General features: G+C 42.4%; 1 protein-coding gene across 6 annotated transcripts in view; it reads right to left on the bottom strand.

The window, feature by feature from the left end:
* NF2 (neurofibromin 2) overlaps positions 1 to 24,874 on the bottom strand; it is a 76,238-nt gene that overhangs the window by 47,695 nt on the left and 3,669 nt on the right. For 4 of the 6 annotated variants that reach the window (XM_032883358.1, XM_032883359.1, XM_032883354.1 and 1 more), the window contains exon 2: positions 1,493 to 1,618. The exons of 1 other annotated variant lie outside the window; for it this stretch is intronic. In XM_032883358.1, coding sequence (XP_032739249.1) covers positions 1,493 to 1,618 — 126 coding nt within the window. Of the gene's footprint in view, positions 1 to 1,492; positions 1,623 to 15,500; positions 15,507 to 17,265; positions 17,272 to 24,874 lie in introns of those variants that run through there. One more of the 6 variants, XM_032883356.1, reaches the window with a different exon arrangement.

The raw sequence follows: 24,874 nt of genomic DNA, 5'->3' as shown, positions 1-24,874 counted from the left end.
TCTTTGTGAAATCCCCTAAACATTAAGTGAGCAACAAAAGACAAATGTGTCCGTGGTGGCAACCCTTTGCTTTAAGGAACCTCTAGAGATGCCCTACCAAATACTTGAGCACAGTCAGTAAACCATGCTGCCTTTAATCTTCCAACAATTTCATCCACCCACTGAAAAGCCTGGACCATCTGCTCTCCAGAATGAATTTCATTTCAGGACATAAACATGCCATGTGACAGGCTACAAGGCTCCATTAACATGTGTCATAATTTATTTCCTTTGAGCAGCAGGGTCCACGGCTCCTGATGCCCCCAATCTAATATCCATTTGGCCAACACTCAGGTATGATTTAAAATTTACTTTGCGAAAGAATCACAAAAACATACAGAAAATTCTGCTGTCTTAGATAGGTAGTTCTTTGTGCCCCTACCCAAATTCCAGGGGGCAATGTCCAAGAGACCCACAATAAACCAGATCTAGGACATGCTCACTGACATTGGCACATGGTGGCACTCTGATGTTCATGATCGTTGGCAATTACCATATGAAATTTATAACCAGCGGAGAGTCCAACATGAAGATTCAGATTACTGTGTACATATGGAAACACAATTTGAACATTTGAGCTTAGAGTCAAACTTGTAAAAAAAAAAAAAAACAGGAGGCATTCATTGTCTATCATGCCATGCAGCGGATGATAAAAATTAATTGCAGATGGTACCATTTGGGGTAAGGATTAGACACTGACTTACTTTGAGAGGGGTCTTTTAGCGGCTACTAACAAAACCAAATGGCCCCGTTCCCAAATATCTTCCCGGTTAGGTAGGCAGGTAATTGGGTAAGTGTGCCTCCGTGTGCACATGTGAATCCACACAGACAGCAGCAATTCCCCATTCCCAGGCAATATCCATTTCTAAGCCACATTAGAACTGCTGGGAGCTCCAACTTGTCTTTCAAGCCTTAGAAGCCCCAGAGAATCATAAAGAAAGAATGGATATTCTTTCTTCACCACAGGAACCAGGGCACTCTCTATTCCTTAGATCATGTGAATAACTAAATTGAGTTGGGCCACAGTATTTCTCAAAGACTTAAAAACATTCTCTAATGAACATGAGTCCCAAGCAAACCTTTCAAAGATATAAACTGTTAAAAAAAAAAACAAAACAGGATAATATCATAGTAATTTTTATTCATAAAGCCTGACTAGTGGTTTGATAAATTGAACAGCATAAAGCCAGAAGCTTTAGTGATGATGAGTAAAGAAGCCAGGGAGGGCAACAGTTTCCTCCTGGTTGGTTCTGCAGGCCTAGGAGAGTGTGTGAGGAGCAGAAAGCCTGTGGCATCTCGGGGACCTGTTTTCTACATGACTTACTTCAGGACTTGCCCCTTTCTCTACTGGGTGTCTCTAGTGCCCCATGATGAGCAAAGAAGCTAGGCACATGCTCAGGGAAAAACCAGAGCACACACCAGCCTCACTGGTCTCATCAAGTTCCAGCCCAACCTTCTTGTCCATTTTGAGCCAGGCCACGGTGTCCTTGATCGTGTACTGCAGTCCAAAAAACCAAGTTTCCCGAAGCCCCAGGGTCCGGCATACCAAGTCGAAGAGGTCCTTCCCTTTCCACTTCATCTGGAATGTAACAGACCAAAAGGGAGGGTGTTGTGAGCAAAAGTCATAATCCACTTGAGCAAAAACCTTTTTTCTCTGCGCTCCCTGCTCTCAGCTTCCAAAACATGGGGATGACACTAAGACGAGCACAGCAGAATCCCTCAATAATTTTAAAGCTTCCTACACAAACCATGAGTGGGAAAAATACCAATTAGAGCTTAATGGCTTAATCACTGCAAAGCATACACAATACCTCCCTTGGACAGTTCCTTACAGATCTTAATATCCCCAAAGCTGCTAATTTAGGAAAGCTGGTAAATAAGCACCTTCATTTAGGAGAGTCCAGCCTCTTGAGTTAACCCAGGGAGATGGCTAGCTTCTAGGACATTAACTGATTTTTTTTTTCAATTGATTAATTGATTTTTTTTTCCTTTTAAAATCATGACACTGTCCTTTGATAAAAAGCTACCAGGTTTTTTGTTTTGCTTTAAAGACTAGACTTCCTGCAAGTTTTTTTTAAAAAGCAACAGAGGAGAGGAAACGGTAACTGAAGTCCTAAATCATGTAAAAAAAAAGAACCATTAGCGACCAGTCAGCCAGACCACAGGTCTCTCCTAACCCAATGCAGAACTGAGGCTAAAGGGGAGGGGACTCAACCACAGTCACACAGAGCAATTTCAGACTCTTGGTATTTAAACTTGGGGATGAAGAGACACCAATATACTGCAGCAAGCTTACCCCACAGCTTCACTTTCAAAAGGACCTAAAGCAAGGCTGTTAAACCCTTTTCTCAGCTTGAAGCTGAGAAAATGGAAAAGCAAGTTCAACATCTCAATAAGAGGAAAATGCCCAGCCGTCTTGGTAAATGTTGCCACCTTGTGGTTTCCAAGTTCAATCACGCAGGATGTTCCCACACTAGCCCCAGGCTCGCCCCTGGGCCCCCAGCTCCATTCCCACCCCCTCCATCTGGTGGACATTCAGATATACACCGGGTGCAGCTGTGAGCACATGAGACACATCCCAGAGATGGAGGTCACAGTAAGAATAATTTGGGGATTCAAATGCAAAGTCGCCAGACACCGGAAGGGCAAGACCACTCAGGTGCAGAAGCATCTGTCCTTCTGCCCTCATTAGAAATCTCCCAATGTCCTGGCACACGGAAGATGCATAATGAAAAGGACTGGGAGAAAATCTAGGGGTTAGAGACAGGTTATAAAAGCAAAAGGAATAAGTAAGTTAGACCTCTGATACCGGATTGACTTTTGCTAAAACCTGATTGTACAGAGGATTTTTCAAGTAGACCTTCTATTTTTAATATATATGAATGAACAGTGTGTTCTCTATGAGGTACTCAACAGGAAAGCCCATCCCTTCTCTGTGTTTACAAAGAGCAAAGTAGCAAGCTAGATGGAAGGGCACCAAAACCGCAGCAGACAAGTGGCTGAGATAATGAATTGGCTTTTGTCCTTCACTGGGGCCATTTCTACTGTCTGCCCTTCCAGCTCCGCCCCATCAGCTCTCCGTGACTTCAGTGAGGCCCCTGGAACACTACAAAGGTTGAGGTCATTAGAAATGATTTTGAGTAGAATAAAATAAAATGACAAGTTCTATGTTAAAAAAAAAAAAAAAAGATGATCTCCTGCAAGGCTTATTACTAAATGTTGGCACACCCATTTCTCCAGTCTGATAACAGCACAAAGGGTTTTTTAATTCACGGCAGGTTTTAATTCCTACAGGCAGACTTCACTGAAGAAATGTTACTTTGGAAAACTAGAAGCTTCAGGATGCTGATTATCCTCTTGTCTCTATTTTAAGCCAGTACATAGTACATAAATTATAAATGACTACCTTTCTAGAAGATAATGTAACACTAAAGAACAGACATTAACTTGGAGAAGTTGAACACCCAAGGGCCAGGAAGCTCATGGCGTCGATTCCCAGGCTGCCATAACTCACAGCCACAGTGGGGCCCAAGCTTAGCCACGGAGGGGCCATCAGCAAGCAGGACCAGCACTGCATCTCAACCAAGGCTGTGAAGAGGATGAGTGAGTGAATTTCTTGACTTTGGGGGAGTTTAAATTCTCAAGCATAGTATGGTATGACCGCAGTTTTCCTGTATTCCTTTCTACTTCTTTGTTTTTATTTTTTTATTTTATTTTATTTTTTTTAAGATTTTATTTATTCATTTGACAGACAGAGATCACAAGTAGACGGAGAGTCAGGCAGAGAGAGAGAGGGAAGCAAGCAGGCTTCCTGCCGAGCAGAGAGCCCGATGCGGGACTCGATTCCAGGACCCCGAGATCACGACCCGAGCTGAAGGCAGCGGCTTAACCCACTGAGCCACCCAGGCGCCCTACTTCTTTGTTTTTAAAATGCAAAACAATCCCTGTCAAATGCAAACAGACAATGTCTTTGTTCTCAAGAAGCTTCCAATAGTGTGTGTGTGTGTGTGTGTGTGTGTGTGTGTGTGTGGAATTCTCCCACAAATTCAGAATGCCCTATTTAGATTCTTAACTTTGACTCTAAGGATCACAGAATGCCAGAGTCAGATGTGAGCCAGAGTAATTACCTACTGTTAGACCCTTCCCTTTCATTATAAATAAGGAAACTGAGTCACAGGTTCTTTGGCAGCTTTCTGAGTCAGACACTGGTCTTCTCCCTGGTGATCTAAGGTGGGCAACCCCTCAGTTCCTCGGTGGCCTCTCTGCCTGCTCTGAGGGCTTCCATTTGTCTGGCTCTCCACCAGCACTCCCCAACCACCTTTTCCAGTAAGAAACTCATGTCGTAAACTCTTCTCCTGCCCTGAAACCAAACCCATTCTTGGAAGAGCCATATACTGCTTCTTTACGGCTCAATATGAATTAAAGCCTCGGCTATCTCTTACTCTTTCAATAAGCACCACAGAGCCCGTCCTCTGTGCCCAGCAATGCCAGACATGGAGAATGCAAAATGGTGGACTCATGGTCCCTGTGGGAGACACAAGGGAAGGGCTTAAGTAAGAAAAGGTGTTAGAGAACAAGTGAGAGCTAGACGAAGGAGGGAAAGAAAGAACTCTAAAAAAGAAAACCATGATATCTACAGTGAAATCCAAGTCATCTGTAGAGCTGAGACAGACAGCCTGAACTCAAGATGGGGTGTGGTGGGAATTCGGTGCCATGTGGGGCCAGGTGGCTCGCCATGGAGTCCTTGAAGACTCTTGGGAAGAGGGGTGATGGGAATCAGATCAGCATTCTGGAATGTGCTTCCATCAACAAGGCAGAGAACGGGTTGGAGGAAAGGAGCCTAGAATCAAGAAAAGAAAAAACAGAGGCCAACTCTGCCTGGATGAAGGAAGTGGGAGAGAGGGAAGACAGACTGAGCACTGGAAAGGAGGGAGTCGCAGAGCTGATTCCTGAGTGCCAGTGGGACTGAGGGAACAAGAATGACGACTGACACCTGCATTTCTGGCTTGAGCATGAGAGATGGCAAAGAGGAGGAACAGCACGTTTCAGGGGGAATAGATGAGCAACCAAGTGTCAGACAGGATAAGTTAAAGTGCTGGAGGAAACCAGGTAGCAATGTGCTAAATACATTTGATTCTAACTCTTATTAGCTCTATTTATAAAAGAAGATGCTCTATCATTAAGTAATTATGAAGTTTTTCTTTTGGGTTAAATCTAACCTCCAACATGTTGTGTACCTACATGAGGTTCTACTTTTCAACATGCCCTTCCCCAAGTGTATGAGGTTTGCTTAGTCCTCCTAATTTGGGCTTCTCCTTCTTCACAAACAAGAACCACTGGTCACAGTTGCTCTAGGTGGTTCCCATGACACTCTGTGAAGGGAGGTCCTAGGTTGTGAATGGGCTTCTCTGGTGCCAGCTGACTCACCAGAATGTGACCGTGCCTGTCTTTACAGTTTTATCAGCGACCCCCTGCACTGTACCGATGCTGTAACATGATCTGAATGTCTCCCAAGATTGCAGGCGCCTCAGAGCAAGAGTGACATCGGTCATCCTCTGTTGCCCACAGCACCTAGCTGACTTTGTACATACAAGACACAGCAAACAATGACCATCCAACAGAAGACTTGTCTAATTCAAAAACCCAAAGCTCAAAAACTTAAAGCAAAAATTAGCCCCCATAAGGGACACCTGGGTGACTTAGTCGGTTAGGTGTCCAATTCTTGATTTCGGCTCAGGTCTTGATCCCAAGGTCATGAGACTGAGCCCCACATTGGGCTCCATGCTGGGCATGAACCTGCTGAGAATTCTCTCTCTCCCTCTCCCTTTGCCCCTCCCCGGTTCCCCTCCCTCCCAGCTCACACACGCTCTAGCCCTCTCTCAAAAAAATAATCTGGGGCACCTGAGTGGCTCAGTAGGTAAAGCATCACCTTTGGCTCAGGTCATGATCCCAGGGTCCTGGGATCAAGCCGCACAATGGGCTCCCTGCTCAGTGGGAAGCCTCCCTCTCCCTCTGCTCTTCCCCCTGCTTCTGCTCTCTCTCTGTCAAATAAAGAAAATCCTTTTTTTAAAAAAGGATTTTTTAAAAATCCTTCAAGAAATACTTGGTGAACACAGATTGTGTCTAAGCACCACCCAAGGTACAGGAGATAGAGAAAAAAGACAGTCTCTGCTCTTACAGAATAGGACTAGGGCATGAGTCAATCAGGAACAGATAATCACCTCCCTCACCCTACACACAATAGTCAACTCCAGTTATGAGTGCCACACAGGGACCCTCAGAGGTGTAGGGACCCCTAAGAAAGAACCCTCTATCCTGGAGGGGTGGGAAATGGTATCTAAATCAACTATCACGGTAGGAGAGAAGTGTCAAGTGAACACTGGGCTTGGGGAAGGAGCGAGCCGGGTAGTGTGTTCCAGGCACAGGGAATAGCATATGCAAAAGTCTAGGGGCAAAAAGCTCAGATGGGGGCACCTGGCTGGCTCAGTCAGTGGAGCATGTGACTCTTAATCTCAGGGTCGTGAGTTCTAGCCCCACATTGGGTGTAGAGATCACCTAAAAGAACTTAAAAAAAAAGTGGGGGGGTGTCTGGGTGGCTCAGTGGGTTAAGCCTCTGCCTTCAGCTCAGGTCATGATCTCAGGGTCCTGGGATTGAGCCCCACATTGGGCTCTTTGCTCAGCAGGAAGCCTGCTTCCCCCTCTCTCTCTGCCTGCCTCTCTGCCTACTTGTGATCTCTCTCTGTCAAATACATAAATAAAATCTTCAATTAAAAAAAAAGAAACAGGGGAGCCTGGGTGGCTCAGTGGGTTAAAGCCTCTGCCTTCGGCTCAGGTCATGATCCCAGCATCCTGGGATCGAGCCCCACATCGGGCCCTCTGCTCAGCGGGAAGCCTGCTTCCCTTCCTTTCTCTCTGCCTGCCTCTGCCTACTTGTGATCTCTGTCTGTTAAATAAATAAATAAAATCTTTAAAAAAAAAAAAGGAAAGAAAGAAAGAAACAGCTTAGATGGTCCTTGTAAGAAATGAAAGCATTTATAGTTCAGTTTGACTGGAGAACACTGCTGTACTTCTAAAAAGACCAAAAGTACCACCTAAAACCAATTCTTTGTCAACAAACTCCACCTCTCGTTTTAACCACAGAAAGTGGTTACCCACCAAAAAGTTATTCAGGTGACTGTTTACTCCTTTGTTTCTTCCAAGGGATAGAATATAACCATATCTAGATATTCTAGATACACGGGAGAGAAGTGAAATCATTACTAAGATGGCTGCCTCTGTCCACTAGGGTTTAATTCTTTCCAGGAGCCGGTCTAAGAGGCAAAGACAGGCGATAGTTACCTAACATCAGTATGAATCTCAGCGCTGTCACTATGTGACCTTGGGCAAGTTATTGAATTTCCTTGTGCTTCGCAACGGGGCTGATAAACAGACCCTGTCTTAGCAGATTGATCTAAGGATTAAGTGCATTAATATATTTTAAAAGCCTAAATACTTTAGTAAATATACTGCCCAGCCCATTGCAAATACTCAATAAAGGCTGGTTATTATTCATCCTAAGCCCTCCTCCTCTCCTTACATTCTCAAGTGGTGCCATGTAAAGTCTCCCGGTCCTGTTTCACTCCAGGGATGATGGATGACAGATCAGAAAGGGCACCATCAATTCTCATTGAGCTACCCATGCTATCACTCATTTGACAAACATTTATTGAGCACCCACTACGTCCTAGTCATTGTGCTCGGCACAAGAGATAAATGATGAGTTCAGGACAAGACGCTGTCCCCATTCACGTCTGACAGGGAAGACAGGTAGGTAAATGAATAACGAAAACAAACCCTGGGAAATGCTAACAGAACAGGGAACACAGTTCAAGCCTGAGGGACGGGGGTCAGGGGCTTCACGGAGGGGACACTGTCTGAGCTGGGTCTGGGGAGCCAGGCAGTAGCTGGTACCCTGGTGAAGGGGCTAAAGAAAGGGAAGTCATGCCAGCCGGAGGGAACAGCATGTCTGCCACTCAGGTCCAAGCTGTTGCAAAGTGAAGGAATGTTCTTTGCACTTTTCTGGTATCTGACGAGCAGTCTAATTACGCTATCTACAGTACTGAATGTTCAATGCGGTACTGAACACGCTTCTGCCCGATGCATGTGACGCTTCGGACTCCACAAGTTGACAGTGAACTACGCTACTCGGTCCCCAGTTCCGAACGGCCACGCGTCCCGTAACAATACCTGCCAGGTCTCTAAGGAGCCACAGCCAGGGGGATGAGGCTCATGTTTATTTTGTTACTAAAATATTTCCTTTCCTGATACCTTTTAGCCCATAAGCCTTTTGGGCTTTGCACTTAACATTACTTAAAGGTCTTTTTGTTAGGGTTTGTCATTTTTCCCAGACAGACTGCCAAAAACAGAACAGCTCCTGGGTCTGCTGAAGTGTTCACTGAGGCCCACGTCTCCACCTGGCCAGAGTGTTTGAACTGCTCCAAGCACACCAACACTGCTCCCCTCTCAGCTTCCTAAAGAGCAGGGACGCTCACAGGCCAGTGATCATTTTGCGGACAGAAAAAGAGAGACGGCAGGACTGAGAAAAGCGATCTGCAGGGAGAAGAAGAGGAGGGAGGAGAGCAAATCTGGACTCCACAGTTGTCAGCTCCTGCTCCGTGGGCCTCATCCTCAAGGTGCCCTTCAAGCAGGAGGGGGCTAATGGAAGTGAGCCTGGAAGTACAAGGCTTCTCGCTTTGTGCCTCTGCTCTCCCATTACTTTAACAGGCTGCAGTGCTATTTCATAGATATATACTTGTGCCTGTATCAGAGATAGATGCGTATGAACTTTATAAACAGGACTAAGTGCTGTCAGCTTGTTATTTTTCGTAGGGGCTGGATTTATGAGCTTTACCCAAAGTGAAGTGCTTATAATTTATCAACCTAGAATGTTTTAAGTAAATAGCACTAAGCACTCACCCTCCGCAGCAGGAACAGAGTGCTTTTCTGTTGTAGGAAGCAACTGGCACCAATAAACTACAGCGCTGATTGGGGTCTATTACCCCAGGAAACGTTATGAATAACAACCACAGAGGTCGTCTTACAGTTGGCCAGGTTTGGACGCACAGCCCTAAAATTTCTTTCTTTTGAGCCTTCACACTGCATTCTCCCACTCCTTTCTCTGGGCCGTGCAGCCATCAACAATCGAATCCCTCTCCTTCTTACTGATAGAACCAGGGAGGGTCAACAGGAAACCAGCCAGCCACAGGGTGGGAAAAGGCCATGGCTGAACAATCCGATTAAACGACAACTTTCTTGAAGAAAGAGAATCGAATTTGGCCGCCATATGTGCAATGCCCAAGAATTAGGCCACAGAGGAACTTCGACTTTACAGAGAAGACTCAGATCTGGGAAAAGCTACAGAGAAACAACACTCCATTTCATAGAGGTCTGGGGGACGACATATTTTGGCCACACAAAGATTAGCTATTTCTATGCGATTAGCTATCTATTACACAAAAGATGAAAGAGAACAGACCAGACAAACCCAGCTTCACTTCTTAGGGTTTAGCTCACAAGCTGCCCTAGCATTTGCCATAAAAACTGTCAAGAGGCTGGCCCCCTTACATAGAGAGCAATGAAGGAACTGTGTCTTTCTGTGCTCAGGATATGTGCCATGTGTCTACCACTGTCAGAAACAGAAAACCAAGGATGACTGTGATTTCCCCTCTCAATAGTTATCCCTGATCGACTTCTGCAGTCATGACTGGCCTACAAGAACCGGTTTATAAAAGTCTAGAAAACTTAAGATGTTAACCTAAAACAACTTTTATTTAACCATTTTGAGGAAAAAAAACCTAGATGACAAATACTTCTATTTACAAGATAAACACAATGGAAAAAGTTACAAAAAGGATTCTGCTGTGCAGTAAGTAAATAATGAGCTCCATTAACATCTATTCTGGTTAATCAATGAGGATAAAAAAGTATAGTAATGCAGGGGTAAAACTGACAGGACCCAGTTCAGGATGTGGTATCATCACACTACAGAATCGGGTTCTTATGTTTCATGAGCCAAAATTGCAAAACTATCCAGTCATGTCTTGTCACAAGTAAAGGATACCCCAAGCCTAATCAGCCATTATTTCCCAAAACAAGGAAAAGGGGATCCTCCAAAAAAGAGACTAATTTCTCTGCTCTATCAATCACAACCCCTACATCCCTCATCTAAATCCGAGCAAAAACCTTCTCTTTGCAAAAAACCCCACCTCCAATCTCTTGCCTGTCAGTTTCTGCCTTAATCAACCGCAGCCAGTAAATTTCCTCTCCCAGTCCTTAAATCATCTGCTGTTTGCCAAATCCATTTAAATTAATGGTTTCAAGGCCCTCCACCAATTACTTCCTCCCTGCAACCAATTACCCTGCTTGTTAAAACCCAGCCTGTGCCCTCCCCAGTCAGCAAATCTACGTGCTTCCATTTATCCAGAACCAGATCCTTCTAAAGTCCATCCCTCACCTCACCACTGTCCCCTCCCCAGTCCAACTCCAGGTAAGAGAGTCAGTATGTACTTTACATACACAGGAAAAGGAGGTGTTTGTCTTTCCCCAAGATTCCTGTCTTTCCTCCAGTCTTACAGGTTACACACTCCTTGAAGGCAAGGGTTACTACGCACACATCACACAGACACACACACTTTAGGTCTCCCAGAACCCAAGCAGGTACGGCACAACCTGTGGCCACCTTGTGCATGCTTCCAGTTGCCTGATGATGTTGATGGTGATGATGATGATGATGACCAGATGAGGCTTCTGAGTGGAACAGTCTTCTAAGTCATGATTGCAATGAAGAAGCAAGAATTTATGACACTCCGTGTTAAAATTCAAAGTGCAGAATTGGGCCTTAAGGTATGTATTTTCCCCCCTTTGGTGACACACACTCATTTCTTCTCTCTAAAAATTCCTTGGCAAGGAAATCCAAATCTCAGAGAACCAACCAAGAAAAATTTCCACAGAACCAAAGAAACAAGTAAGAAACAAGTCACAGACCCTTGGGAAGCCACAAAATGGAGGTTTTAAACCCTCAGTCTTTCGAAACTAAATGAATGATAGTTTTCTAGGGGAAAAAAGAATCCTTATTTTTGTAGCTTCTGGCATGTTTCCTGCTACAGTGGAGAGAGGTTATGGGAGCAGCAGTGAACCTAGAGAACGGATCTGGATCCTAAATTCCCTCCCTCTACCACACACACAAGCCCATATATAATCCTGAGTGAGCCACGCAACTCCACTGGGCTTCGGTTTCTTTTTCTGCCAATCTCTTCTGCCCCATGCAAGGCCCCAATTTTATGATGTTATGAAAAAAGATGAGGCGTTTCAAAGTCAGCTGACAGATGACAGAGCGAAAAGAAACAATACAGTTATAGTGTTATAAAAGCAATACAGTCCCCCAAAAGCCAAGAAGACAATCTCTATCTTTGGAATTTAGCTCACAACATGAGAGCAATCACAGCCTTGTCAAATAGCTACAAAACCCCCAAACCTGCTGTGTTGGGAAAGTCACTTAACCTCTCCGGGTCTCAGCTTCGACAGTCATCAAGTGGTCTTGGAGGATTAACACCCTCTGAGTCTATGAGCTTGAGATGGTTTTGTATAAACCATGTAGCACTTTGTCCACTGCTATAATAATTTTCTTTTTTTTTCTTTTAAAGATTTTCTTCATTTATTTGAGAGAGAGCAAGCAAGAAAGCATAAGCAGGGGGAAGGGCAGTGGGGAGGGAGAAACAACTCCCCGCTGAGCAGGGAGCCCTCGATGTGGGGCTGGATCCCAGGAGAGGATGCTTAACCGACCAAGCCCCCCAGGCGCCCCAATACTTTTCTTTTAATTCTGTAACATTCCATTCTGTATCTTAAAGTCATTTCAGGAAGTAAATGACACTTGACACTTAATTTATGTGTGCTTTCTATGTGCTTTTTCCTTACTTAGGTCCTACTATTGCTGCTGTGTTCCTTACTCATAATAATCAAGAGCTGACTATATTAAGAATAAACTCTCTAATGTAACAAAAGTGGTCATTGTAATGCTGCTGAAAAATAACCTTCTTTTAGCACCTAGCACCCTGCTGATATTCAGCAAATATCAACAATCACAAATGTTGAAATACTGAGAATAATTCCGCAGAGAGCTACAAATAGGAAACAATTGTAAATTCAATGCAGGTAGACACAGAGCTAAATTTTAAATGTCTAAATAGGTAAAACCAGCAGACCGAAATAAAACCCATGACAAAGTATCAACCAATTGATTAACTCCTCCTGCGCTGGACATCACAAAAATTACAGTCTGTATTTAAAAGAACACTCTTTCAAAAAACTTCCCACCAAAACAGAGCTAGAGCATTAATCCATTCATGCAAACCGGCTCATGAAGAACCCCAGCTCTAGCCTGGAAAGAAATTTTTTTTTAAAGATTTTATTTATTTGACAGACAGAGATCACAAGTAGGCAGAGAGGCAGGAAGAGAGGGGGTGGGGGAAGCAGGCTCCCCCCTGAGCTGAGAGCCCAATGAGGGGCTGATCCCAGGACCCCAGGATTACAACCTGAGCCAAAGGCAGAGACTTTAACCCATTGAGCCACCCAGGCGCCCCAGAAAGAAATTTTAAACATTCAGGTTCCATTTCTAGCTTGACCTTTTAATTCCGTTTCATAGTCATCAGAGATGATGACACTGGTGTCACAACGCTGGAAGGATTAGGTACGAGTGCACAGGGCTGGTAAACACGTCTGCAAATGGATGAGAACTACTGTAAGTTGTAGATTTCTTTAATACATTTATGAGACTTTTTTTTTTTAAGACTTTTATTTATTTGACAGAGGGAGACACAGCAAGAGAGGAAACACAAGCAGGAGTGGGAGAGGGAGAAGCAGGCTCTCCGCTGAGCAGGAAGCCCGATGTGGGGCTTGATCCCAGGACTCTGGGATCAGGACTCTGGGACTCAAAATGATGACTCAAAGTCCAGGACTTGGGATCATGACCTGAGCCAAAGGCAGACACTTAACTGATTGAACCACTCAGGCGCCCCTCTGAGACTCTTTTTTAATCTCCAGTCAATCTCCAATCAATACACTAGATAAAGACACTGTTGCTGAATTTAAAACTTTAGATCAGTTCAGATAAGTTTAATAATGACTCTGGGCTTTGGTTTTAAGTTTTACCTGAAAGTCAAATTATCAAAACAACTACAACTAGGAGATTAAAACTGGCAAGGTGGATGGGGAAACTGTAAGTAATGTAACTCACTAACAGAGAACTTTTGGAAATTTCCAACGCTCAGTCCAAATTTGGCAAAGAAGGAAAAAGTCGGGATGGCAGTGAGGGCTGGAAGAGGAAAAGGATCCAGTGACTTTAGAAATTATGTGCTCTGACCCCACCTAGTGGCGGCTGGAGTGATTTCTAACACCTTCAGTCTCCGCACTAGTGACTGAATATTTGATTTCTTTTTCCCCCTGAGGTCAGCACTAGTTTGGTAATAAATTTTTACGTGCTAAAAATGTACTAAAACATGTGGATTTAGACTCTAAATTAGACAAAGCATAGACAGGAGGATGGAACACATCATCCTGTAACAAACCAGAGAAGCCTCATCACCAACTGGCTAAAAAGATTAGCAGCTCTGAGAAAACTCAATTCTGGGTTTTTAAGACCTCAAATGCCTTTAACTTCTAAAATTAAAAATAAACAAGCACCAAAAATGTTCTTGGACAAGAATGCAAAACTAGCAAGAATAACTGGAAAAGTCATTAGACACACACACAAAAAAAAGGGAAAATTGACACACTGGGGACAAAAGAATAGGGAGTAAAAATGGCAGAAGAGAATCCTGCTATCACAGTGGACATCAAGCTAGACAGAGATCAATTACAAATAAATCCTTAAACAGAAATATGGTGTCAGATACAGCTCATAATTATAGAGTCTAAGAGTCTACAATTGCAAAGGCATGGATAATCTGAAAAAGATTCAAAGAAAATGAAGGAGATGATTAAAGGAGAAAATTCAGGGGCACCTGGGTGGCTCAGTGGGTTAAGCCTCTGCCTTCAGCTCAGGTATGGTCTCTGGGTCCTGGGATGGAGCCCTACACCTGGCTCTCTCTGCTCAGGGGGGAGCCAGCTTCCCGCCCCTCCCCCTGCCTGCTGCTCTGCCTACTTGTGATCTCTCTCTCTCTCTGTCAAATTAATAAATAAAATCTTTAAAAATAATAGTAAAAATAAAAAATAAAGGAGAAAATTCAGAGTGCCTTCTAACATGAGACCCTTCCGCTTTACTCCCACACTCCCATCTCATGATAACATGAGAAGCTAGTATTTACTAAGAGCTTCCTAGAGTCAGGCCCTGGGATAAGTGCCCATAAAGGTCCACCTCATTCATTCATACCTTAAACAATCCTATATGAAAAATGGTATTTTTCTCATTTTATAGATGTGGCAACTGAGGCTTAGAGAAGTAAGTCCAAGATCACTCAGACAGCAGGTGGCAGTGGTAGGACTTAAACTCAAACCAACTTACCCCTTCTATTGGGATGCCAGCTCTTGTTCCCTAAGCAATATCCTTCCTGTCCTCTGGCAGATTTTTCTCACACCTACATGCTCAAATCCTGAGATGGTTTCCTACTAAGAAGGAAATATGAAAGGGGGAGTTGTGCAATGAGCTTCTTCCGCCCAGATCACCTAAAATAGGATGCTAAAGCAGAGGGCCTTTGGAAATCAAGTTCTTTCCTCTCATTTTTCAGACTAGGAACTGAGGCCTAGAGTTGGGGGAAAGAAGAGACATGGCCAAGATCACACAGAGGAGCTCTGCCTAGAAGCTAGGGGTTGTTCAAATACCAGTTCAGGGCTCTCAATGGGTTTATACAAGTAACACCCTGACTACACCCCCAGACCAGATACAGAAAGTGTGCTGACCTCCTGAGCACTATGCTGGCTAGGCTTGACTGAAAAATTGCCTCCTGCTTGGCTGTCCTTGAGGCCTGAGGACTGGCTCTAGACCTTGGTACCTCCTGAATCTGGGGCTTAGAGTTCACCTACTCATTCTTTGTCACAGAAGGCCCTGATCTCTGGCCTCATCCTCCTAGTGCCCAGGCCTTTGGATTCAGTCCAGTTTTGTCCCAGGCCCCAGCTAGTTCAGGTTTTGGCGTGACACCTGGCCCAGAATGTTTGTCTTCTAATTGGGCTCCTTGTTTCCAAACTCTTCCCATTCCCACCCTCAAACATTTCAAGTCATTCTGCATGGAGACCACTTTAAATCACCATGAGCACCATGGAAATCTGGGGCCTTCCCTCTTAAATATCTTTCTGTGTGCTTGAATGCCTTAAATAATTGGCTATTCCAAACCTGAACTGAAGCGGGGGGTGGGGGAAAAGGAGGTGGATTTCAAAGTTAAATAACTAACTTTTCAAAGCACATGAAGAGGTCTCAGAATAGAGAGGTTAACCAATTGCTATTTATGTGCACACACCAAATTTAAGAAAATATCAGGCTGAATAATAGGGAAGAATATTTGGACCACAAAGCTTATTAAATATGCAACCAGAAAATACTGAACTGTTGCAAAAGAAGGTCAAAGGCAAGGAATTTTAAGCCAAAGGCAAGGAATTGCAAACAGGATCATGGCAAGTGAAAAGGATTCACTTATGGAAAGTGTCCATCTGATTCAAAGGAAAACCAGACACTGATCCAATGCAAAAGAGGTCATCAGTAACATCATCCACTGGCCAAAATTTAAGTCCACTGGCAAGTTCACAAAATGTTTTGAAATGGTATCTTATGGCAAATGCAAATAATAATAATGCCATAGACAAATGATTGAGTTAGAAAGTCTAAGTACTTTACCAACGACTCAGTTTTAATCCCTATAACAATCCCTTGCAGGAGAATTAGTATGCTCCCCATTTTACAGATGAGGAAACAGGCATCTGAAGAGGATTAAGGACCTGTCTAAGGTCATTGAGCTGGTTAGGGCAGAGCCAAGGATCAGGCTCCTGAGACCAAGCTCTTCCGAGATGCTCATAACCTCTAGGCTGTGCTGCTTCAGAGTCCAGACAAGTAAACTGGAACTTGAGCTAAGATCTCTCCAACTGGGGAGCCTGGGTGGCTCAGTCATTAAGCATCTGCCTTCGGCTCAGGTCATGATCCCAGGGTCCTGGGATCAAGCCCTGCATCGGGCTCCCTGCTCAGTGGAGAGCGAGCTACTCCCTCTCCCACTCCCCCTGCTTTGTTCCCTCACTGTGTCTTTCTCTGTCAAATAAATAAATAAAAACCTTAAAAAAAAAAAAAAGACCTCTCTAACTGACTTGAAAACTTCGTTGTGAGGTTCAAAGAAGCACTGGTCATTAGTGAGATTCTCCCGCTGTATAACAGTCCCTGTCCTCTTCTTTCTCTTTCAGAATAGACAATGGCTCTGCGGGGACTTTAAGCAAGCTATGTACCCTGCTGGAGTCTCCAATTCCTACTCTGAAAATGAAGCCAATGACAAGACCTCCATCCTAAGTAGGTCTTGATCACTGCTATGTCCACACGGGTACTCAGTAAATATCTGTTGGGTGAATAAGTGAACGAGTCTCTGTTGTATCAAATGAGATAGTACATTTAAAGCATTTAGCATGGGGCCCGGCACACAGTAACTGTTATTCCCTAGCCCTTCCTCCTACAAAGGAGCAGACATGGTGGCCAGCAGATGGCAGCACCAGCCAGTGTATGTCCGGCTTCCTTCTATCTTCACCTGCACAACTATATCCAGCATTCACCTGACTGCCCATGTCCCATATCCGCAGACCCAGGCCATTTGCGGGCATGCAAAAACCCTATGCGAGAATACAGAGATAAGGCAGAAACAATCTTTCTTCTGAAATAAGAAAAAAGGTTTCTCAGTGCCCTCATATAGAGTCCCATTACTATACACAGCTAGCAATGAAATGACCACCACTGCCCTCCAGAAGTCTGCATCCTAGAAGGGAAGCATTTGCCTAAATCTTCAAGTGTCTGGGTTGTAACATCTTACTGAAAATACCAGGGTTGTTCTTTCTGTTTTCCCCTTTCAAAGGTTTCTACTTTTTGTCCACTTGTATGTTGGAATGATCTGTAATGCTGGTGTTTAATCCAGTCATATTCCCACTTGGGTATATGAAAACACTTGGGATGTTAACCAACAGAAGAAGGAGGCTTTGTTTCCAATATAAGATGGTATTAGAATCTCTCACAACTCCATTCGGAGAGATTTTTCATATTTGGCTCTTCTTACTGATAAATTGAATTATTAGAGTAAAATTCCAGCCTAGATAAGAAATAACATAACCATTTAGCCTCCTGGCAAATTACGTTCAGCACCCACTTTCTCAAAATGACAAATATCAAATCTCTCAAGTGGAAAAATCCTCTGAAACAACAAGCCAACTGTGCAATGCAGCAAGTAGTGCAAGAAAGAGATTTATTCCTTATCTCTGCAGCAAAAAAGTCTGAACTTATTAGCATAAGGTAACATGATTCATATATTAACTACCACTGGTTCTGAAATTGAATCCTTAGACCACCACCTACCCTTGACCTCAAAAAAGCCAAGAATTTATCAAATACCATCTCTCCTCTTTTTTTTTTCCAAATGCATCTGTCATCTCCTTGCATTAGTATCTTCCTCAGTTAATGTACAACATAAAAATAGCAAGAGAGAAAGACTGATAGTTTCTCAGAGCTCTAGCATCATAAATCAAACTACTGTTACTTTTTTTTTTTTTTTTAGATTTTATTTATTTGACAGAGAGAGAGATCACAAGTAGGCAGAGAGACAGGCAGAGAGAGAGGGGAAGCAGGCTCCCCGCTGAGCAGAGAGCCGATGCGGGGCTCCATCCCAGGACCCTGAGATCATGATCCTAGCCAAAGGCAGAGGCCTAACCTACTGAGCCATCCAGGTGGCCCTACTGTTACTTCTTTAACAGAATATTTGAACATATTCGTTTACAAACAGATATTTACACTGAAAAGTCAATGAAATGCAACGGCTTGACAAATCACAACAGGGCAGTAACCATGGTGACCTGAGCTGCCTCCTACTTTTAGCCAACTATAGTCCCTTCTAGTTCTTACTTTCTGCCTGGCACTATGCATTCCATGAATCCTTATAAAACCTTGCAAGGCCAAATAAATAAATAAAACAAAAATTGGCAGGGTCAGTATCACTAGTTCCATTTTACTGACGTGGGAACTGAGGTCCAAAGAGCTTAGGTATCTTATCCAAGCCAGGAGTAGGTTTGCTGGAATTCAAGCCCAGGCCTATTTTATTTCAAAGCCTATACATTTTCCACTAATGCTTTGCTACTCAAAGGGTGGTACCTGAATCAGCAGCCCTGGCATCATTTGAGAATGTGTTAGAAATGCAGAATTCTCAGTCCTACTATAGAAGTACAGAGTCAGAATTCTCATTTTATCAAGATGCCAGGTCATTTACTGGCACATTTAAGTTTGACAGACTCTAAGCTATATCATTCTGACTCTCTGAATATCACTACTCTTACTTTCTTCTATAGATTAGTGGTTCTCAACACGGTGGCAGGGAGAGGGGGAGAAGGAAGGGTACTCCCCCCTCCCGGGACACTTGATGACGTCTAAAGACATTTTTGGTTGTCTCAGCTGGGAGGGTGGGGAGGTGCTACTGGCATTTAGCAGTGCTTCTGCAGCCCTGACAAAGAATTATTCAGCCGAAATGTCAATAGTGTCAAGGTTGAGGGGCGCCTGGGTGGCTCAGTGGGTTAAAGCCTCTGCCTTCGGCTCAGGTCATGATCTCAGGATCCTGGGATCGAGCCCCACATTGGGCTCTCTGCTCAGCAGGGAGCCTGCTTCCTTCTCTCTCTGCCTGCCTCTCTGCCTACTTGTGATCTGTCTCTGTCAAAAAAATAAATAAATAAAATCTTAAAAAAAAATGTCAAGGTTAGAAGCCCTGCGATAGCTGGTAATATTGTACATTCTCTTTGGGCCTGGAGTCCGTTTAAAGAAAAAAGAAGAGTTTTTCATGGTAGAATTGTGGCTGAAGAATTCTCATACAAAATCCCCTTCCCTACCGGTCAGTCTCTCATAATCTCTCTCAACATTTGCCAAACAGAAACTTAGATCTGGGGGGCACCTGGCTGGCTCAGTAGGTAAAGCATGTGACTCTTGATCTCAAGGTTGTGAGTTCAAGTCCCACACTGGGTATAGAGATTACATACATACATACATATATACACACATAAATAAGATAGATCAGGGATCAGCAAACTATGGCCCACAACACAAACCTAATTTGCCATCTATTATTGTACCACCTGAGAGCTGAGAGTAATTTTTCCATCTTTAAATGTGAAATTTACTCATTTATTTATTTTTAAGATTTTATTTCTTTATTTGAGAGACAGAGAGAGCACAAGCAGGGGGAGAGGCAGAGGGAGAGGGAGAAGCAGGCTCTCCGCTGAGCAGAGAGCCGACGCAGGGCTCAATCCCAGGACCTCAGATCATGACCTGAGCCGAAGGCAGACACTTAATGACTGAGCCATCCAGGTGGCCCCTTAAATGTAAATTCTGAAACAACATTTCATCACTTGTGAAAATTATATGAAATTCAAATTTCAGTGTTCACAAATAGTTTTACTAGAATGAAGTCATGTCTTTTGTTCCCATTTTGTCAAAGGCCACATCTCCCTTAACACAGCCTGAAATATAACTCATGTACCTATTTAAAATTCACCTATTTAAAGTGCACAGTTCAGGGAACCTATGTGGCTCAGTCAGTTGGGTGGCAGCCTTCAGCTCAGGTCATGATCCCAGGGTTCTAGAATCAAGCCCCACATCGGGCTCCCTGCTCAGTAGGGAATCTGCTTCTCCCTCTCCCCCACTCATGTTCTCACTCACTCTGCTCTCTCTCTCTCTCTCATAAATAACCTTTTTTTTTTTTTTTTAATGCACAATTCAGGGGCACCTGGGTGGCTCAGTGGGTTAAAACCTCTGCCTTCGGCTCAGGTCATGATCCCGGGGTCCTGCGATCGAGCCCCGTATCGGGCTCTCTGCTCGGCGGGGAGCCTGCCTCTCTGCCTACTTGTAATCTCTGTCTGTCAAATAAATAAATAAAATCTTTTTAAAAAAATGCACAATTCAATGGTTTCTAGAATATTCACAGTGTTGTGCAACCATGACTCCTGTCAATTCTGTAATATATTCTTCACTCCACAAAGAAAGCTTGCATCCCCTGGCTGTCACTCCTGTATCCCTGTACCCTTTTCCCAGTTCTAAGCAACCACAAATCTACTTTCCATTTCCCTACATATCCCCACTCCAGACTTGCTGATGAATGAAGTAATAGGCGCACTTTTGTGATTGCTGCTTCCACTTAGCAATAATGTTTTCGAGGTTTATCCATTTGTAGCATGTATTTATTATTTCATTCTTTCTTAGTGCCAAATAATATTCCATTGTACTGATATACCACCTTTTATTTACCCTTTCATCAGCTGATGGACATTTGGGTTGTTTTTACCTTTTGGCTCTTATAAATAATGTTGCTATAGATACCTGTGTACAAGTTTCTCTGTAGATACACATGAATTTCTCTTGAGTAGATACCTAGTAGTGGAATTGCTGGGTCAGATGAGAACTCTATATTTAACTGTTTGAGGGAATGACCAGACTGTTTCTCAAAGTGGCTGCACTGTTCTACATTCCCATCAGCAGTGTATAAGGGTTCCAATTTCCTCATATTCTCACCAACATTTATTATTATATGACTTTTTTGATTCTAATCATCCTAGTGGTTGGCTCTTATTGTGGTAAAGTGGTATCTCATGGTGTTTTTTATTTTCGTTTCCCTGATGACTAACGATGTTGAGCATTTTTCATGTGCTTATTGGCCATTTGTGTATCTTTCTCAAAGAAATGTCTATTCAGATCCTTTGCCCATTTTTTTTAAAGTAAACTCTATACACACCATGGGGCTTGAACTCACAACCCTGATATCAAGAGTCATGTTCTACTGAAAAGCCAGTCAGGCACCCCTCCTTTCTAATTGAGTTATTTGCCTTCTTATTACTGAGCAATAAGAGTCCTTCATAAATTCTGGTAGAAGACCCTCATGAGATACATGATTTCCTCATATTTCTTTTCAGTTCTTGGTGGCATCCTTCAAAGCATAAAAGTTTTTAATCTTGATGAAGTCAAGTCTACTACTTTTTCTTTTGTTACTCATGCTTTTGTTATATCTAAGAATCCTATGCCAAATCCAAAGTCACGAAGATTTATCCGTTTTAACGTTGTTATAGTTTTAGTTCTTATATTTACATCTTTGATGCATTTTTATTTTTTGTATGTGGTATGAAATAAGGGTTCAACTTCATTGTTTTGCATGTGGCTCACCAGTTGTCTCAGCACTGTTGGTAAGTCTATTCATTCCTCCATTGAACGGCCTTGACACCCTTGTCAAAAATCAGTTAACCGTAGATAAATCGATCTATTTCTGGACTCTCAGTTCTATTCCATTGATCTATATGCCAGTACTATACTGCCTTGACAATGGTTGTAGTAAGTTTTGAAATAAGGAAGTAGGAGTCTTCCTACTTTCCTCTTCTTTTACAAGATTGTTTTAGCTATTCTAGATCCCTTGCAATTCCATATAAATTTTAAAATCAGATTTTCAATTTCTACAAAGAAGTAAACTGGGATTCTGATAGGGATTATGCTGAATGAGTAGATCGGCTAGGGGAATACTGCCCCCTTAACAATGTTAAATCTTATGATCTGTGAACAAGGGATAACTTTCCATTTCTTTAGGTCCTTTAATTTCTACCAACAATGTTTTAATAATTTTCAGAGTATAAGTTTTACACTTCATTGGTTAAATTTGTGCCTAAGTGTTTTATACTTTTTGATACTATTATAAATAGAATTTTCATTTTCATATTGTTCGTTGCAAGCATATAGAATTACAAGCGATTTTCGTGTATTGCTCTTGTATCCTGCCACCTTGTTTAACTCATTTATTAGTTCAAATAGTTTTATAGGAAAATCCCTATAGGGGATTTCTTAGAGTCTATATACGTGATCATATTATCTCTGAATATATTTTTATTTTCTTCCTTTCCAATATGAATGTCTTTTATTTCATTTTCTTGCTTAAGTGTCCTGGCTAGAACCTCTAGCACACTGTTGAACAGAAGTGGCAAGATAGGGGCGCCTGGGTGGCTCAGTTGGTTAAGTGGCTGCCTTTGGCTCAGGTCATGATCCCCGGTCCTCAGATGGAGCCCGCATAGGGCTCCCTGCTCAGTGGAGAGCCTGCTTCTCCCTCTCCCTGCCACTCTGCCTACTTGTGTCCTCTCTCTCTCTGTCAAATAAATAAATCTTAAAAAAAAAAAAAAAAAGTGGCAAGATAGGGGCACCTCAGATGGCTAAGGGTCTGCTTTCAGCTCAGGTCATGATCTCAGGGTCCTGGAATCAAGTCCCACAGCAGGATACCTGCTCAGCAGGGAGTCTGCTTCTCCCTCTCCCTCTGTCTCTGTCTTTCCCCTTGCTCATTTCATGCTCTCTCAAATAAATAAAATCTTAAAAAAAAAAAAAGTAGCAAGATATCCTTGTCTTATTCCTATTCCTGATCTCACTATTAAGTATGATAGTTAGCTGTGGGTTCTTCACAGATACTCTTTATCAGGTTGAGGAAGCTCCCTTCTATTCCTATTTTGTTCAGTGTTTTTTCATGAAATGCTGCTGGATTTTGTGCTTTTTTGGCATGTATTGAAATATCATGTGATTTTTTTTTATTCTATTGATATGATGTATTATGTTAATTGATTTTCAGATATTAAACCAACCTTGAATTCCTGGAATAAATCTCACTTGGTTATGATGTATGATATACATACATAGGTATATCAGATAGATAGATAGATAGATAGATAGATAGATAGATGCTGGATTCAGTTTGCTAATATTTTTGTTAAGAATTTTTGCTTCCGGGGTGCCTGGATGGCTCAGTTAAAGCCTCTGACTTCGACTCAGATCATGATCCCAGGGTCCTGGGATCGAGCCCCGAGTCAGGCTCTCTGCTTGGCAGGGAGCCTGCTTTCCCCTCTCTCTCTCTGCCTGCCTCTCTGCCTACTTGTGATCTCTGTCTGTCAAATAAATAAATAAAATCTTAAAAAAAAAAAAAAAAGAATTTTTACTTTCAGGAGTACCTGGATGGCTCAGTTGGTTAAGCATCTGCCTTCAGCTCAGGTAGAGATCCCGGGGTCCTGGGACTGAGTCCTGTGGTCCTGTGTCGGGGCTCCCTGCTCATCAGGGAGTCTGCCTCTCCCTATACCCCCCCCAGCTCATGCTCTTTCTCTCTATATATAAAATAAATAAAATTTTTAAAAATAAGAATTTTTGCTTCCATATTTTAAGTAATCTACACCCAACATGAGGCTGGAACTCACAACTCCAAGATCAAGAGTCACATGACCCACTAACTGAGACAGTCAGGCACCCCGTTTTGCTTCCATATTCATAAGAGATCTTAGTCTCTAGTTTTCTTGTGATTGCTTTGTCAGGTTTTGGTATCAGGGTAATGCCAGCCTCATAAAATGAGTTGGGAAGTAGTCCCTGCTCTCCTATTCTTTTGAAAGAGCATGTGAAGAACTGGTATTAATTGTTCTTGAAATGTTTGGTAGAATTCATTTGGGCCTTTAGTACATACAGTCTGGACATTTCTTTGTGGGCGTTGTTATTACCAATTTAATCTCTTCACCGGTTATAGGTCTGTTCAGATTGTCTGTTTCTTCTTGAGTAAATTTTGGTAGTTGGTGTCTTTCCAGGAATTTGTCCATCTCATTTAAGTTATCTAATTATTTGGGGTACAGTTGTCATTTTACTTTTGTTTTCTACGTGTTTCACATTTTTGTTTCTCCATCCCTCCTTTACTACTTGTTTTTACATTAGGTGAATATTTTCTAATGAAGCATTTACATTTATTTAGTGATTTCTTCATCATATTTTTTAAGTGTTTTGGGGGAATTTTTTTAGTGGTTGCTCCAGGGTTTAGCAGATAAATCTTATCAGAATCAGCTTGCAATTTATACTAGCTTAATTCCAGTGATATATACATCCTATGTATCTATATATATAGATCCTATATCTATATATACCTATATATCCTTTCACTTTTCACTTTTTGTAAACTATTTATATTTGTATATTAAAATTATATATATAATATATATAATTATATGTATATATACACATATATATATATGTATGTGTGTATATACACACACACATATATATATATGTAAAAATTACAAACCCAACAATACATTGTTGTTGTTACTTGACCATCTGTGGTCATTTCCTTAGCCCATTACAGCTTTGCTTCCATCTACCTCCTTTGTGCTGTTATTGGAAAGTACACTACACATATATTATATTTGTATGTTATAGTCCCAACAGTACATTATATACGTTATTTTATACAATTGCTCTTTAAATCAATTACAAGAAAAGAAAAATATTAATTTATACTGTCTTTTGTCATTATATAATTACTTTTCCCAGTGCTCTTTTTTTATTCCATGTAGATTTGATTACTGTCTGAGGCCACTTGCTTTCAGACTGAAGAACTTCCTTTAGTATTTCTTGTAAAGCAGGTCTTTGAACAACATCTACAATTTGCATTTACCTGGAAAAGTCTTTATTTCACCTTCATATTTGAAATAGCCATTTTGAAATATTATAGGATTCTTAGTTGACAAGTTTTTTCTTTGACCACTTTGAATATGTTATCCCATAGCCTCTGGCCTGCAGATTCTGCAGAGAAGACAGCTGTTA

The sequence above is a fragment of the Lontra canadensis genome, unplaced genomic scaffold, assembly GCF_010015895.1.
Source record: "Lontra canadensis isolate GAN:19392208 unplaced genomic scaffold, GSC_riverotter_1.0 scaffold87, whole genome shotgun sequence".
NCBI lineage: Eukaryota > Metazoa > Chordata > Mammalia > Carnivora > Mustelidae > Lontra > Lontra canadensis.
The sequence above is the reverse complement of the archived record's forward strand: the minus strand, read 5'-3'. Positions and strand labels throughout refer to the sequence as shown.